This window comes from Lontra canadensis, unplaced genomic scaffold (assembly GCF_010015895.1).
Source record: "Lontra canadensis isolate GAN:19392208 unplaced genomic scaffold, GSC_riverotter_1.0 scaffold5, whole genome shotgun sequence".
Lineage (NCBI taxonomy): Eukaryota > Metazoa > Chordata > Mammalia > Carnivora > Mustelidae > Lontra > Lontra canadensis.
The window spans coordinates 32,028,239-32,045,574 of NW_022630999.1; the positions used below are offsets into that span (position 1 = coordinate 32,028,239).

Here is a 17,336-nt window from a genome sequence, read left to right on the forward strand (position 1 = left end):
GATGAAAGCTCTGCCCTGATTCTCCTCTTCAGGGCTCACCACCCCGGAGTTACTCGGTAGCTGAGTTCGTGAGCCTAGTCTAAACTGGTAGCTCTCCTCCTCCCCTCCCCGGCCCTCCCTCCACCATGACCTGCCACCAGTCAGTCTTTCCCAAGGAGGTGCCCCTGCTCAGAAGAAGGCAGAGACCCTGAGTGTTCCTGAGACAGAGCCGCAGCAGGCTCTGTCTGTAGCCAGAAGCAGACGCCTGAGTGTGACTGTGACCATGACAAGGGTCAGAGCATTGCATGTCAGAGCACCTTCCCCGGGCACCTGGGGGACGATGCTTGGACTGGAGATGACAGGGTCCTGTTTTATTTCCTCCTTCCCGTTCTGCCTCTGTGCTGCTGGCCACACAGCCCCTGCAATGGATCCCGGAGGGTTTCCTAAGAACAGAGAGAAGGCAGCCAGCCCTTCCCTACCAACCACACGCACGCCTCACCCTACCGCCTCGGGCCTCAAACCCTGCCTCTCCCTGAGGTACCTACCACACAGCCTGAAGCTGGGAGGCGCAGAGACTGCTCACAAGACTGCGATGTGGGTCTCTTCCCAGCCCTGTGTTCAGTGACATCCCCCTGGTGGCTTGAAATGAGCCATAGTGGGGATATCCACATAGTGGAAAGCAATCCATTTCCAGGAGACGGGGGTAGGGTTGTGGTGGGGAGGGGTAACAAAAGAGAACAAAATTGTCCAAGAGGCCTTGGGAAAGAGGAGGAGAAAAAGGGGATCCTTGGGTTAAAAGCTTTCTCAGTTGTACACCGGAAACGAATATAAAATTGTGTCAACTACAGTTCTGAAAAAAAGCTTTTCGGTTGACTTCAAGGATGTGGGCACTTTGAAACTCAAAGGTCAGGAGCTCAGGCCTGGCACCATTATAAAATTAAAAATAACTGTAGCAGAAGCAGCAAGAGAAAGTCTTCTACATTCCTCCAAATTTTAAGGGTGTGTTTAACCAGCTCACAATTACATTGTTTGGGCCACAGTTGGGACCACCCCCTGCAGTGGGCACAGATCCCTCTGTTGGGGACCCAGGCATTCATTCCTCCCTCCCACCCCACCCCCAACCCCCCCAGGCCCTGGAATGTGGCCTGCGGACACTTCAAAACACCCCCACCCCTGCCCTCTCTGAAGGGCGGTTGCATGCCCTGGGGGGGGTAGGGGCGGGGTCATCCCAGCATCAGGACAATACAGGGGCTGCAAAGGCTGGCTGTGCCCCGCCCTATGACACCACCACCACCCCGCCCCGCCCCCCGCCGTGAAGAGCTATCCCAGCTCCAGAGCTGGAAAGGGGATTGATTGGCTGAGGTCATCCCCACTGGGCCATCACAGCTTGACTTTCATCTCTGCCTCCGGTGCCCAGTCCTGGGACTTCACTCCCTCCCAGGTGTTCCTGGCGCACTCTCTAGGAAACAACCTGCACGCAAATCTCCAGCTCGGAATCTTTCTCAGGGGCCCTCAACCTAAGACACCCCCCACCTGCTCTGGCCTCTCTGGAGAGGTGCAACATGACGTGTTTTGCAGGGGCTAGTTTTAAGCGCTTCGTGATGGGAGGGTGGGGGAGTAGAGGGAGAAGCATGATGAAATTGTGTACACATGGGTTACTGTTTGTTTCCCAAGCCAGCATCTCTGTTGAAGGGCACAGCAAGGGGACAAAAGAATGTCACCTGTTTGTTGGATTTAGCAACACAAGAGGACCTCTGCAGCCACAGCCACCTGCTCTATTGGCTACACAGAGATCGGAGCTAGCAGAAACGCAATCTCTCCCTCCCTCCAGGCACAAAACACACAGCCCGCATTCCAGGCGTGGGTTCTTGAGCCAAGCAGAGTCGGGAAATGGGACAAAGTCGGCCCGCTCACCTTCAATGCAAGAGGTGAAGCTGAAGAATGAGGCTTGGGATCCACTCCTGGTCCTGGCCAAATCCTAGCCCCTAACATGTGTCACTCACTTGTGCATGATCCTCCGATGTTCACAAAACACATTCATTCATTCATTCATTCCTCGAAGGCCCGAGGGACTTACTGGTTGTTGGCTTCCTGGCCCGGAAGGCCCATTTGTGATGCGAGACCTAGCTCAATCTTCAGCACAGGATGCACACACAGATGGAGAGCTTCCCCACCACCTGGAAGCAGGTACTCCTGGCCTCCCTGCTGGCAGGAGGGCTCTACCGAGCACACTCCAGGCCGAGGGCTGTGTCCACGCAGCCAGTGGTTCCAAGTGGAGAATTTGCCTCCCACCCCCCTCAGTAATCCGCCTGCCCAACCACCGAGGCGCTCACTGATAGCACTGACCCTTGGCCCTCCTAGGGGCAACCATGTTACTTATTAACCTGCTGATTGGAAATGAGTTTCTCTCCTGAGGTGCTGGAGCGAAGCCCGAGAACCTGTGGAGGGAGGAGTTTCTTCTTCATGCGCCCTCACCGTAGAAGCTGCACCGTTCGCCATTCACCTAGAACTTTACCAAGATCCCACGTGCCACGGGACCCTTCGACATTCCCCGGGTGGGCATTGCTTATGTACACCACTCCATTTTCGTGGCAGGCAGGCCTGGGTCTGAATCCTGGATTACTTAAATGTTGAGGCCAGAATGAGTACTGGATATGGGAAGCGCCATCAGCACCTGGAACGGGGTAAGCGCTCAGTCAATGGCCACAATTGTCACTATTATTGCCTCATTGTTGTCCCCCAGAGAAGCCCCTGGTCACAGAGATGAGCCACTTTGGAAGTGAAGCATCATTCGCCTGCTCTCATCCCATCCTCTGGCCTTGGCCATATCACAAGGCAGGCCAGTCTCTAAAGGCCTGTCCCCTTGCCTTAAGGGTTGCCAAATGTATGGGTTTCCCTTTCTGGGCTGGACCTTATGTTTGATCACCATGAACTCGAACAGAAGACACCAAGTGACTGAGGCCAGAGAAGGGGTTCCCCTTGCCCACTGATCCCTGCTAATTCCATGCAGGTGCAAGTCTTCAGCTTTCCACGCAATTTCAGTCCCTGAGCTGGATCAGAGGGTAGACATCAGAGGGGCTGCGTGGCACCTGCTGCTGAGCTCTTAAAGGGACATCCAGGGAGCTGGCCGAGAAGATGAGCTGAAGAGTGTCTCTATCCTTATTCTGGGTCAGAAACTGTGACCCACAGTCACATGTAAACCCATATTTCTTTTCTCTAATTTGGAATACAATGGGCAAGTTTCTTCCCTATCTTTGTTTGTTGTCCTTTATAAAGACTTACTATAAAAAATGTTAATTTATATGAAATACATTTGGAGCTCAGACCAGTTGGCTCAGCAGGAGAGAGAGGACTGCTGGCTGGTTTTCGGTTCCAAAGCCGCTCAAGGTCCAAGATCAGAAGTCCGTAGCTGGGAAGGCAAGAGATCATCTTAAGCAACGCAGGGCACACTTGTAGGCCGCCCAGTAGCTGTTCTTGCACTTCAGCCAACACTTATCAGGTGTATTCCATGCCCGGTGCTGTGCTGAGAGGAGAGTTGAAGAAAATATAAACCCCCTACCTTCGATATTATTGTTTACCTATGAACATTTTTGCCAAATTTGCATTCTCTCTCCTTCCCTCCCTCTGAAATGCTCAAATGGTTGCCAAATAGTTTGAACATAAGTTGTAGACATCACGACACTCCGCCCTACACGCTCCCGTGTCTCTGCCTCCGGAGAACAAGGGTTATCCTTCTACAGAACTACAGTACTGTGACCACTCATGAGGTACTTAACGCTGACGTAATATTGTCTAAAATATAGTCTATGCTCACATTTACCCGATTGTCGCAAGGATGCCCTCTGTAGCTTTTTTTTTTTTTTTAATTACTCCAGGATACACTCATGGATCATTTGGCTTCTTCCTCATGATTTGATGGATATAGAACTCTGCAAATAAAACCAGAGAGCTCTCAAATAAAGGCTTTTGAGAAAGAACCTTCAGACTCAAACTAAAAAGAAAAACCTTCCATAAGGACCCTTGGATGCTGCATTCTCATTCCTCACCACAGATGGGCAAATTATTTCTTACAGGGGCATATGGGCTCCTAATTCTTCCAACAGATTAATGCCATCTGCTCCCTACAAGGAGGAAGAATGGTTAAAAAGTGGTGTCAGGGAGTCTTAGGTCCTGATCAGGTATGTCTTCTAGCACATGCTGGTATCAGTGTGTGCCGGACCTATTTTAGGCACTGGGAATGGGGTGGGGGGAACCCAAACGCTGTCCTCACAGGGTTTATGGTCCAGCTAGGAGAAAGGGAGTGGGTGGGGAGAGGAGACAGAAAGAAAAGAATGAGGCTAGATCTCTAAAGGATAAAGTAAATGGAGGGGCATATAACCCAACCTTGGACAGTGAGGAAGGAAGGCAGATCTAAGCTGCCAGCTGAAGGTGAATCTGCCCCCTGAAGACAAAGGAAGAGTATTCTGAACAGGAGAAACAGCTGAAGAGCACACGTGTGCGAGCCACATACGCAAGCTCAGTCCCACAGTGTAAGGACAGGAGGCATGGAACCAAGACTGGAAGCATGCACTGGGGCAGCCCAGGCTGGGCCTTACAATATGCGCTAAGTTGCTGGGACTTTATCTTAAGACAAGTGAAAAGCCACTGAGGGTTTAACAGAAGGTGTTCTGGCACATTCCGCAGAATGATCAGATAAGCAGGCAGAGGAAGGCCACCTAGAAGGCTGTATTTGGTGCTGGCAATGGTGGCCTGCATCCAAAGTAGCACAAGTGGTGGGGCTGGCAGGTGGCTCAGTTGGCTAAGCACCCAACTCTTGATCGCAACTCAAGCCTTGATCTCAGGGTTGTGAGTTTAAGCCCCACATTGGGTGTCACACCCAGCATGGAGCCTACTTTAAAAAAAAAAGAAAGAAAGAAAAAGCAGCACAAGTGCAGATGGAGACAGCAACAGATACATACTTCGGAGACAGGATCCAAGGCTCTTGAAGGTAGAATGTACATAGGGAATAAAGAAAAGAGATAAGTCTAGGATGATGCTGAGCTCTTTGTAATTAAAAAATGTTTTAGAACAGGGGTGGGTAAACTAAAGCCTGTGGGCCAGAGGTCTGTTTTGTAAATAAAGTTTTATTGGCACACAGCCACTTGTTTACACATAGTCCATGGCTGCTTCCTGCTATAATAGAAGAGGTGAGTAGTTTCAACAGAGACCATATGGCTTGCAAAGCCGAAAATATTTATTATCTGGTTCTGTATAGAAAACACTTGCCAACCTCTGCTGTAGATCACTGTATCCCAGAGATGCCTCATGAAGAAAAATGATATTTTAGTCAAATAAGGTTGAGCAATTCTACACCATTTTCTTGGCTTCTCACTGTGGATATAGGTACACTGAAAGTCCTGAGAAGTCCTACAGTGAAGAAGTCTCTTTGTTAAAGCCAACATTTTCCAAATGTATTTGCTTATATTCAGTTTAATCTAAAGAATGCACCTGTGGGGGGCGCCTGGGTGGCTCAGTGGGTTAAGCCGCTGCCTTCGGCTCAGGTCATGATCTCAGAGTCCTGGGATCGAGCCCCGCATCGGGCTCTCTGCTCAGCAGGGAGCCTGCTTCCTCCTCTCTCTCTGCCTGCCTCTCTGCCTGCTTGTGATCTCTCTCTGTCAAATAAATAAATAAAATCTTTAAAAAAAAAAAAAAGAATGCACCTGTGGACACTCACTTTGGAAAGACTAGGAAGTATTCTGGAGGGGCAAAGATTGGTGAGAATCCAAGTCATGAGATCAGTTAAGACACCATTCAAATAACAAGAATCAGACAAAAGGGCCTGAGCCAGGGCTTAGGTCAAAAAAAAAAAAAGAAGAAGAAGAAGGAAGTATGGAAGGCCATGAATGCAGAATCCTCAGTTTCCTACTCAGATAACTGTAGGCAACATGAATGGGGATAGGGACGTGAAAGAGAGGAGGAGGAACTGGGAGGAGGAACAGAGGAGGAGAAACAAACTTGAGGAAAAGGGGTGAATTAGTCACACTGAATTTTCTTGGCTCTGAGTAACCCATCAACTTCTGCTTCCAGAAAAATAGAATAGGCAACTCAGAAAACAAGTACTCATGAAAGAAATTGAGGAAGACACAAAAAAATGGAAAAATGTTCCATGCTCATAGATTGGAAGAACAAATATTGTGAAAATGTCTACGCTACCTAAAGCAATCTACACATTCAATGCAATCCCTATCAAAATCCCATCCATTTTTTTCAAAGAAATGGAACAATTACTCCTAAAAATTATATGGAACCAGAAAAGACCTCAAATAGCCAAAGGAATATTGAAAAAGAAAGCCAAAGTTGGTGGCATCACAATTTCAGACTTCAAGCTCTACTACAAAGCTGTCATCATCAATACAGCATGGTACTGGCACAAAAACAGACACATAGACCAATGGAACAGAACAGAGAGCCCAGAAATAGACCCTCAACTCTACGGTCAACTCATCTTCAACAAAGCAGGAAAGAATGTCCAATGGAAAAAAGACAGTCTCTTCAACAAATGGTGTGGGGAAAATTGGACAGCCACACGCAGGAAAATAAAATTGAACCATTTCCTTACACCACACATGAAAATAGACTCAAAATGGATGAAGGACCTCAATGTGAGAAAGGAATCCATCAAAATCCTTGAGGAGAACACAGTCAGCAACCTCTTCGACCTCAGCCACAGCAACTTCTTCCTAGGAATATTGCCAAAGGCAAGGGAAGCAAGGGCAAAAATGAACTATTGGGACTTCATCAAGATCAAAAGCTTTTGCACACCAAAGGAAACGGTTAACAAAATCAAAAGACAACTGACAGAATGGGAGAAGATATTTGCAAACGACATATCAGATAAAGCATATCAGATAAAGCGCTAGTGTTCAAAATCTATAAAGAGCTTAGCAAACTCAACACCCAAAGAACAAATAATCCAATCAAGAAATGGGCAGAGGACATGAACAGACATTTCTGCAAAGAAGACATTCAGATGGCCAACAGACACATGAAAAAGTTCTCCACATCACTCGGCATCAGGGAAATACAAATTAAAACCACAATGAGATACCACCTCACACCAGTCAGAATGGCTAAAATGAACAAGTCAGGAAATGACAGATGCGGGGGAGGATGCAGAGAAAGGAGAACTCTCCTACACTGTTGGTGGGAATGCAAGCTGGTGCAGCCACTCTGGAAACAGCATGGAGGTTCCTCAAAAAGTTGAAAGTAGAGCTACCCTACGATCCAGCAATTGCACTACTGGGTATTTACCCTAAGGATACAAACGTAGTGATCCGAAGGGGCACCTGCACCCAAATGTTTATAGCAGCAATGTCCACAATAGCCAAACTATGAAAAGAACCTAGATGTCCATCAACAGATGAATGGATAAAGAAGAAGTGGTATATATATACAATGGAATACTATGCAGCCATCAAAAGAAATGAAATCTTGCCATTTGAGATGATGTGGATGGAATTCGAGGGTATTATGCTTAGCAAAATAAGTCAATCAGAGAAAGACAACTATCATATGATCTCCCTGATATGAGGAAGTGGAGTTGCAACGTGGGGGGGCTTGGGGGGGGTAGGAAAAGTATAAATGAAACAAGATGGGATCGGGAGGGAGACAAACCATAAAAGATTCTTACTGTCACAAAACAAACTGAGGGTGGCGGGGGGAGAGGGCTAGGGAGAGGGTGGTGGGGTTATGGACATTGGGGAGGGTATGTGCTATGGAGTGCTGTGAAGTGTGTAAACCTGGCGATTCACAGACCTATACCCCTGGGGCTGATAACACATTATATGTTTATAAAAAAATAAAATTATAAAAAAAATAGAATAGGCATACTTTTCCCTTTTCTTTAGACTAAGTAAAAACCAAGATCTTTGGACACTATACAGAAAACAAATGTAAGAAGACCCAAAGTGCAGAAAAGGAGGCAGATGGCTAAGGACCTCAGGACCTGAGGAATGACAAATGAGTTCCCTGGATTTTCTTTTTGTCTCACACATCCCAGATTGAGTGCTAGAGAAACCAAAAACTCAGAAATGTCAGTTGGTCCAGACAAAAAATGTTCAACAAAAGTTAGCCGGAAGACCAGAAAAGGGGCAGACTAGCACACAGAAATCTTTTAGACAATAGCCATCTTACTCTAGTTAAATGCCACAGAGAAAAACTGTGGCCCTACTTTCAGTCATACTAACAAAGGCCAAGTAGCAACCCTAAACAACCATGTTTGAGAGGCTTTCATGAGGAACCCCAATAACCTCCTAGGATTGTGTCAGCGAGGCCAAAGTGTATCCCCCTGGTGTCAATAAGACCAAGTGGGAATTTGGACTCCCACCTCTACCCAGCAGTAATAGGATGCCATATCTCCCCACCACCTGCAACCATTCCCCACCCCTGCTGGAACAGTATCAGAGAAAGCCAGCAAAAACCAGTTTACATGAGATCCAAGTCTCAGAGTATAATAGAAAAATGCCCAGGTATCGGTCAAAAAAAATTACTCATCGGGGTGCCTGGCTGGCCCAGTCAGTAAAGCATGTGACTCTCAATCTCAGGGTCGTGAGTTCAAGCCCTAAACTGGGCATGGAGTCTACTTAAAAAATAAATAAATACATATCACTCATCATACCAAGAACTAGGGAGATTTCAAGCTGAATGGAAAAAAAGACAATCAATAGATGCCAACACTAAAATGACACAGATGTTAGAATTTCTGACAAAAATTTTAAAGCAGTAACAATAAAAATGCTTCAATGAGTAATGATAAATACAGTTGACACAAAATGAAAGAAACAGAAAGCCTCAGCAAAGAAATAAAGGACATAAAGGAGAACCAAATGGAAAGGTTTAAAATGAAAATTTTAATGATTAAAATGGGAGTGTCTGGGTGGCTCAGTCAGTTAAGTGCCCTGGGTTTGGGTCAAGGTCCCAGGGTCCTAGGATCAAACTCTGCATCAGGCCCCACATCAGGCTCCCAGCTCATCAGGGAGCCCACTTCTCCTTCTTCCTCTGCCACTCCTCCTGCTTATGCTCTCTCTCTCTCTCTCTCTCTCTCTCTCTCAAATAAAATCCTAAAAAAAAAAAAATTAAAATTAAACGGTCAGAGGCTGGGTTCAAGAAGAGAAGGAAGGGGACAAAGGAAAGAATCAGTGATATGGAAAAGAGAACAATAGACATGGCCTAATCTGAACAACAGAGAGGAAATAGACTGGTGAAGTGTGGGGAGAGAACAGAGCCCCCGAGAACTGAGGAAATATAATAAAAGATGGGAGTCCCAGAAAGAGAGGAGAAAAGGTGGGACTGTAAAAAGAATCAGAAATAATGGCTGAAAAGTTCCCGACTTCGACAGGAATCATCAAACTGAAAATTCAAGAAGCTTAGTGAACCCCAAACAAGATAAACCCAAAGGAATCCATGCCAAGACACACAATTAAGTTTTTTTTTTTTTTAAAGGTTTTATTTATTTGAGACAGAGAGAGAGAGCACAAGCAGGGAGGAGAGTCAAAGGGAGAGAGACAAGCAGATTCCTTGCTGAGTAGGGATCCTGACATAAGACTTCATCCCAGGACCCTGGGATCACCACCCGAGCCAAAGGCAGCCACTTACCTGACTGAGCCACCCAGATACCCCCAAAATTCAGCTTCTGAAAACTAAAGACCCAGTAAACAAAGTATCCAAGCTTTACTAGGCTGTCTCAGACCTTTGATGGCTACTACTTATGGCAGCTGAGTAACCAGGGCTGGAGAGAAAGGTCTCTCAGTTCAGCCTGGATCAGGTGTCAATGGCAGTGTGGGAAGCCATGAGGTCAGAGAAACTTGCATGATTTCAGGGTGACCACCTCCTAGCTTGGATTCACCTTGTGGAAAGAACCTCCTGTGGTTTTTAGTGGAATGGAAACAGGGTTCTCTTGGTGTGTTGAACACACTAAATCTTCAGGGTCTTTCTTCCTGCTGCTCCCATAGCCTGGAATGCACATTCCTTGCCTCTTCCCATTGCTGGTTACCTCAGCTTTCTGCATAAATGTCACTTCTTCAGAAGGGCTTTCTCCTCCGTCCCTGCCAAAAGTAGATTTTCTACCAATCCCCGCCCTATTAAATTTTATCTTGCACAATTTTCCCCCCTCTTGTTATTGACCACAATGTGCAAATATTTCATTTGCTGACTTGTATAGTGTAGCTCACCACTGCTAAACTTAAGCTCCATGGGATCAAAAACCACCCTGTGTCCTGAGGGCTTCCCCCATGATCTGGTACACAGAAACCCCCACCCCCCACCCCACGTTCCAGGGCGCTGAGCTTGCGCTTCATCTATAGCATCTCATTTAGTTGTCACATGTTGACAGTGAGGTGGGTATTGTTGCTCTCATTTTACAAATGGGGAAACTGAGGTTCAAGGAGGCAGAGTCTCATGCTGAAAGTCACACACTGACCAAGATGTAAAGTTTCATGCACGGGCTTCTTCATCCCTACCCCCACCAATGTATTTCCCACAGCACCACCCAGCCCCCCTGCTGAGGCAACTTATCTGGGTTTAAGCCCTAACCTTACACTCTTCTTGCTAGTATCTTACAAAGTTCACGGAGATTGCTTATCTAAAATTTGGAGAATGAGGCATCAAACGGCAAGCACTGGACAGGTAAAGAGCCCTTCATTACACCCATCTCTAAGCAGTTGGGCCGGAGTTTTATTTCAGAGCCTGGGTACCATGGTGATGCAAGCTCTATAAATACCCGAGGCTCCTTTCAGCCAGCCCGCTGGGTATGGCACTGGCACCCCCACCCATTTCCCACCAGGGCTCCTCTGCTGCTGCTGGGGTGGGGGTAGCAGAAAGCACTGCTCAGCAGGAACTCCCTCCCTCTGCTCACACTTACTTTCTTTCTCCTCTCCACATCCCCACCCTACCCCTGAAACTGAGATTTCTTCTCCACCTCCTCCTTCGGTGCATAATTCATTTCCTCATCCCCGGGTGAAAGACTCAACAGTTCCCAGCCCCCAGTACCCAGAAGACTTTGGATGGGAGAATCAAAGCCTCTCCTGCCAGCCCCGTGGTAGCCCCCTGTCAAGAAGAAATCCAGTTCAGTTAATAAATGAACAAACAAGGGCGGGCGGGGTGGGGGGAAGTCCGGGGGTCGGTGGGGAGAGAGGCAAGCAGCCTAGGGAGAAAAGTGCTCCTCGTTCCATGGAGAAAGCTTAGCCTATTGAACCCCCTGATACCTAACTCCCCAGGTGGGTCTCATCCATGGCACTAGTGGAGGTCAAGAATCACTTTGGTCTCTATTCAGCTTAGAAGTCAGAACCCCCACCTCAACCCTGCCCTCTCATTGTAAACTCAGCTATGACCTCAGCATGCCCCCTCCCACCTCCAACTACGCCAAGTAGATAAGCAATCCAAACGAAAGCAGGAGTTCCAGATAATCTGGATATTCCTCTGTCTTGAAGTTCCTCCTTCATTGGCACTCTAGAGCCCGTGTAGCTGTGAATTCAGAAGCCAAAACCTACTTACTGGAAGGAGCTGAGTGGGAATCTTGGCTCTATTATTTACTATGTCACTGTAAGAAAGTCACTTCACTTCTTGGAGTCTCAGTTTACACATCTATAAAATGGGACTAGTAAGAACTAGGGCAATGAGTCATTAGTCATAGACACTTCATCTACCTGTAAAGTGAGGAGGCTGCGCCAGACTTATATCAGTTTATTTTCAAGCACCATATTAAGCGCTGAGGACCCAGAAGTAGATTAAAAAGCCATCTCTTCTGCTTCGACTCTCATAATGCCAAGGTTTCTTCTATCTTAATTTTCTCTGGCTTAGGGCATGTTTTCCCATCATTGAAAAGAACAGTCCATGGGCCCAATTATGAACCTCAAATAATGCATGGCTATAGAAAAAGGACATTCTGGACTCAATCATGGCAATGGAACTGTGTGCCTTGTCTGAGATGTGTGGGAGGGACAGCATGGGGTAGGGAGGTATGTGCATGGAGTCAGAAGAAAAATCTCAGCAGAAGTCTTCACAGCCTCCATTTCCTCGAAGAATGTAGACTCGAACAAGAAACTACTGCTGACATGTCCGTTCCTTTTTTTTTTTTTTTTAAGCTTAATTTCTCCTCCTTGACATCTTCATGAAATGAAGACGGCAAGGTCTGCTACATAGATCACACGAGCCGCACCACCAGCTGGATCGATCCTTGCCACTCTGAAATGCTCTGAAACACATGTGTGCAAACTGGCCTTTCTTCTTTGCTCATGCAGTGGGGGAAAGGATTTAAGTGGGCGTCTCTTGTAAAAAAAACAAGGCGACCTGTGCCAGGCTCAGGTGTCTCTTATGGGTCCCCTGGAGGTGAAAGCGAATGAGGAAAGGCTTGTCCTGTGGTCACTTCTGCTCAGCTCCAGTACCGGCCATACCTCCAGCTCAGCTCACGGGCAGCCAGACACGGCCCCAACAGGAAGGCTGGGAGAGGCTGGGCTTCTTGTCTTCAGTTCACATTCCTGCAGTTCAGTCACCTGTAGAATAATGTCCAGCTTGCCCTATCTCGTGGCTGAGCTGGTTTTACCTTTAATCCCTTTCACGTTTGTCCTCAGCCTTGGAGAATGCCTGGGGATGATTCACCCGCCATCACATGGGGCAAGCAGTCATCTGTTTTATTACCTCACCCTGCTTGCCGCTTCTGGGAGATAACCTAGGATTCTTTTGTTGGAGGGTGAGGGTGGGGGGTTGATGGAGGTAGTAAGGACTCAAAAACAGATGAAGGCTTTAAGGAGTTAGTTCCTGTTATGGTCTCTCTTTCCTGTTCCCCTGCTCAGGTCTCAAAGCCCAAAGAAAAAGAGAAAATCCCAGGGCTTGGCCACCTGGGCTTAAAAAGCAAGCTGAATTTAGCAGTCTCCAACATGTTTCCCTTCATAACCAACACCAACCAGTGAGAAGGCTGGGTTGCAAGAGACGACAAAAAGAAAATCAGCAGTTGGGAGGATTGTCACAAGCAACCACGCCCAATTTTCAAGGAGGCAAAGGACACCACAGGTTTATGCTTTGGAACAGAAAAGACTTCATTGATTCCTATTTCATAGGGGCACGCTTGCCGCCAGGCTTGGCACTCTTAATGTACCACAATGAGGCCCCCGAGGTGATGGCTTACCACTGAGTGCCAAGCCCTCTATATTTCTCATCTCCTGGAGCCATTAAAGCAAGCCCTGTGGAATCTATGGGATGGTTTCAGACCTAAGACTTGAGACTTTGGTTAAGCAAGCTACTCACGGTCACACTGGGAGAAAACAGGGCAGATGTGGCCCCAAACAGATTCCAGAGCTCCTGCTTCTTAGCAGAATACTTATGAAGCAAGCATCAACAGAGACAAGCATTCATCACCATCCATAGTATTCCAGATCCAGACTACGGTAGGTCTGGGAACTGCAGCATAATTTAAAGAAAAGAAAAGAAAGTATAGGTTAGTGGTTAAGTGCCGAAATCAAACAGACCTGAGTCTACTTATAGGTTCTATATCCCTTGCCAATAATATAGCATCTTAGAGCCTCAGTTTTCTCATCAGTAAAATGGGTATAAGTGTGTCCTACTCTAGAGGGTTCCCTTGAGGATTATATAAGATCATGTGTGTAAAGCACCCAACACCATGCTGGCTTTGCTTTTGAGCTATTACTCTAATCTATAATAGGGTTTTATATTATGAAAGCTTGGCCCAAGCAGAGAACGTGAAGAAGGCTATGGGAATCCTCCTTAAAAGGGTGGGGAACTCCTACTTCTGGGTGTTGTGAGCCAGTCTGAGCCCATGATTCTGAACTCCTGTGCATGGCATCTGTGGAATGAAGGTGGGTAGGAAGGGCTAAACACTAAGCCCTAGGTCAGGCCTCAGGGAAGTAACTGACTTTGCAGAAGGCATTTGGAGGTAAGGAACTGGCACAGTGGGTCTTATCTATTAAGAGAAAATGAGCCCACAAACATGGGATTCCTTCCCTTGCTCAGCACACTCTGGCCCATACAGCACAGGATGCTGGCTCCTCTGGGAGACTGAGGGTCTCAGACAAGAGGATACACTGCACTGGGCTCCATTCCTCCCAGCCAGCTTCCTGCCACATATCCAAGGCAAAAGTGGTTAAACACACATTCAGGAAACACCGACGAGCTAGCTTTAGTCATGCCACCTTTTTATATTTAATTATGTATTTTTAATTTCTCAAGAAACGCTGTCTGATTTTAAAATTTCTTCTAATTATTTTCAAAATGTAATTTTGCTTTGTTTCTTCTTCCCCCAAATCCATAACATACCTACCTCAAAGTATCACAGGACAGAACCGCTTGTGAAGCTGTAGCCCACAGCCTGGGACGGGCTAAGTACTTCATTTAGCTAACAAGTCCATCATTACTATTACTTTACAAAATGCTTCCCCTGACACCCCTTGGAAGTCGTCCCGGGGTGGGGGAGGGGATTCATAGTATGCACTCCTAATTTTAGGGACCCAGAGGAGAGCCAGCTACATTAGCAAACACGGGGGTGGGGGGGAGGGATGGTGAAACAACATGGGGAGAAGAATGGAATGAGAGGGAGACAGATGGTGCGTGTGTTGGGGGAAGGGATCAGAGATCCAGGAAAACTTATGTTCCTGAATCGCAAGAATGTTTCCATTTAACCACTTCTTGCCTGACTCGTGATTCTACATAAAAGAGAAGTGGGGAGTTGTAAGATTTGGGGCCACCTGTACCTAGACGCGAGGTGCAGAGCCAGGAGCGTTGGGAAGCAGGGGCGTAGCGGCTCTTGCTCCAGTCACCTGGGGATCCAGTCCGCGTCCGGGATCCAGGTAAGTGGTGGTCTCCCTTTCCCCTGGCAGGGGCGGCCTAGGGGCGGCCGGCGGTTCGGACTGTCCCACGAGGGGGCGCGTCTTGGGTCCTAGGACCCGCCCTCGCAGCGCTGGGCGCGGGGAGGGGACCCGGGAACCCAGGCGCCCAGCGCTCCGCCTCCTGTTTCCGGGGCAGCGCGGTTACCTGCACCGCCCGAGCCGCACCTGGCGGAGGCAGAAGTCGCAAAGCGAGAGAGCGCAGAACGCCGCAGCGGAGAGTGGGGACGGCGCCCGGCCAAGGGGGAGGAAGAGGAGGAGGCGGTGGTTGCAGGCGGCGGCGTGGAGGGCGCAGCGCGCAGCGCGGCGGAGGAGGACAGGCGGCAGCTGCGCTCGGCTCGCTCTGTCCCGCCGGCCGGGCGCGTCCCCGGGCCCGCACCGCGCCGCTGCGGGCGCACATGGCAGCGTGAGAGGCCGGCGGCGGGAGCAGCGGGCAGCGCCGGGTCGGAGCCTCAGGGCCGCATGGACCGCGGCGCCACCGCGGCCGGCCCCCACTAGGGCCCCCAGTCCGCGGGCGCCACCCCACCCCCATCATGGTGCCTCGGCGGCCGCCCGGGCTGAGTACAGCCGGCCGGAGCCGCTGAGCCGGGGGCCCCCGCGGCGGCCGGGAGCTGCATGGGGGAGCGCGGGCCGCGCTCGGGAAGATGCCCCGGCCGGAGCTGCCCCTGCCGGAGGGCTGGGAGGAGGCGCGCGACTTCGACGGCAAGGTCTACTACATAGATCACACGAGCCGCACCACCAGCTGGATCGATCCGCGGGACAGGTAGGACCCCGGGGAGCCCGTACACCTCGCGTTCCGGCCTGGGCCCCCTCCTGCCCCGGGGACCACCAGCCGGGACTGGGCCGGGGGTGCAGGGGAACTCTATGAGCCTCTTGCGCTGTCTTCAGTTTGCCGCCCCCTCCCCAACCCCCCCGCCGTCTGGGGCGCTGCTCCTGCTGCGGTGGGCTGCTGGGAGGAGAGGAAGGCCAGTAGGTTGGCCCACGCAGTCCCACCGCCACCCGGACGGAGGGCTTAGGCCCCAGCCGGCACCTGCACTGAGTTTTGACCTTAAGCTCTAGCCCCGCCTCCTCCGCCCCCTTTAGGAAGAGGTCGGGCGGGGGCGGGGGGAGCAACCTAGCTGAGTGATTCTGGGGCTTCCGGGGGAGTCTTTCCCGGGCAGATGGGGGGAGATGGGGAAGCATCTAGTTTGGAGGGGGTAGTAGGGACCCAGGATCCAGGGGGAAACTGCTGGAGGAAGAAGGACACTAGGCAGAGGGGAAGGCAGCCCGGAGTGTGGTTTTTGACAGGTGCCTGGGAGGTTCTGAGAAGAGCATAAGAGCAGCCAGGGGGCCTGGAGGCCGGGAGTGGGAAGGAAAGGAAGGAGCGGGGGAGGGCTGATGGGGAAGATTGGTTCTCCAGGAATCTTACAGCAACTTGGAAGCTCTTAGGATACAGATGGAGGTGAGAGGCCTCCCGCAAAGCCCAGCCCATCACCTCGTTCTCCTCCCTTTCTTCCCCTGGGGGCCAGAGCTCCTCAGCCGTGCACCAGCGCGTCGTGACCTTGGTGGGCACCAAGCTGACTGTAGCACGGGATGTGTGTGTGTGTGTGTGTGTGTGTGTGTGTGTGTGTGTTGAGACAGGTGGAGTCTGAGATGAGATGACTGTTGTGGTTCTTAGCTTCCATACTTTCTCCCGGTTTTGATTGCTTGGCATTTCTTTACACACACCATCCCCAAGTATATCCTGGTGCCCCCTGGGGGTAGGGGTGGAGAGGACCACCCTCTGAGATTGCCTTGTCCTGTGGTCCTACTGTTTCAGGAATATGGAATTTTCACCTCGTCAGTGCGACCTTGGGTATCAGATGCCTGTAGAGCAATAGAGGTGAATTTTTTGGACCCTTCATCTGGCGGGGTTGGGATTGAGGTCCCAGAAGTCCAAGATGGGGTGTGTAGCAAGGTGAGGCTTTAAAAAAAGAGGCAGAAAGAAAATTTGAGTTGAGATTCCAAGTAGTTTCTGTGAGCACTTTAAGTTCATTCATTTAACATTTACTGGGTGCGTGCTTTATTCTCAGTACCATAGGGGATGTCTCATTAATGTAACCTGGAAGAGAAATCAAAAAAAGAAAGCTCTGTGCCCAGTGTGGGCCTTGAACTCACTAGCCCAAGATTGGGATTTGTGGGCTCTACCAATTGAGCCAGCCAGGTGGCCTTGGAAGAGAAATTTTTTATGCTAAAGGAAGCATCCCATGAGCAAGCTGCTTTAACCTCTGAGCCCCAGGTTCCGTTTGTCAGATTAATTGTTTGCTTGGAACGGAAGGACTAATAGAAGAATTCTGAAAGTCGGAAGGGACATAGATAATCAGCGCCCAGTTCTTATTTTCAAACCTAAGAAAAAATTTGAGGCCCTGAGGTGTGATTTGCTTGAAAATCTTGATCTTTCCGTCACTCCCCGTATGCCAGATTCTTTACCAGCTCTGACGTTCTGACCTCCAAATTTGTCCTGACTCA

The 17,336-nt window shown here is 49.2% G+C and overlaps 2 protein-coding genes across 4 annotated transcripts in view; one reads left to right on the forward strand and one right to left on the reverse strand.

Annotated features, from left to right (window-relative positions):
* Window positions 1-12,342: 12,342 nt before the first annotated feature.
* Window positions 12,343-15,381, reverse strand: LOC116864287 (basic proline-rich protein-like). Of its 2 annotated transcripts, none has more exons than XM_032851764.1 (3): window positions 14,784-15,381; window positions 13,258-13,410; window positions 12,343-12,506 (listed from the first exon to the last, which is right to left on the reverse strand). In XM_032851764.1, exon 1 carries the CDS (start codon window positions 15,379-15,381, stop codon window positions 14,851-14,853), a length of 531 nt encoding a protein of 176 aa, XP_032707655.1. In that variant the 3' UTR covers window positions 12,343-12,506; window positions 13,258-13,410; window positions 14,784-14,850. The 2 variants fall into 2 exon arrangements, with proteins under 2 accessions (XP_032707655.1, XP_032707654.1); XM_032851763.1 differs by having other exon boundaries at window positions 14,712-15,381.
* Window positions 15,348-17,336, forward strand: part of WWC1 (WW and C2 domain containing 1) — a 152,147-nt gene continuing 150,158 nt past the window's right edge. For both annotated transcript variants that reach the window (XM_032851761.1, XM_032851762.1), the window contains exon 1: window positions 15,348-15,612. In XM_032851761.1, the coding sequence (XP_032707652.1) occupies window positions 15,494-15,612 (119 nt within the window). In that variant the 5' untranslated portion in view covers window positions 15,348-15,493. The remainder of the gene's footprint in view (window positions 15,613-17,336) is intronic.

What these genes read in the sequence shown, in the direction of transcription:
- LOC116864287 (XM_032851764.1), bottom strand. Translation starts at nt 15,381, where the DNA reads ATGGGGGTGGGGTGGCGCCCGCGGACTGGGGGCCCTAGTGGGGGCCGG.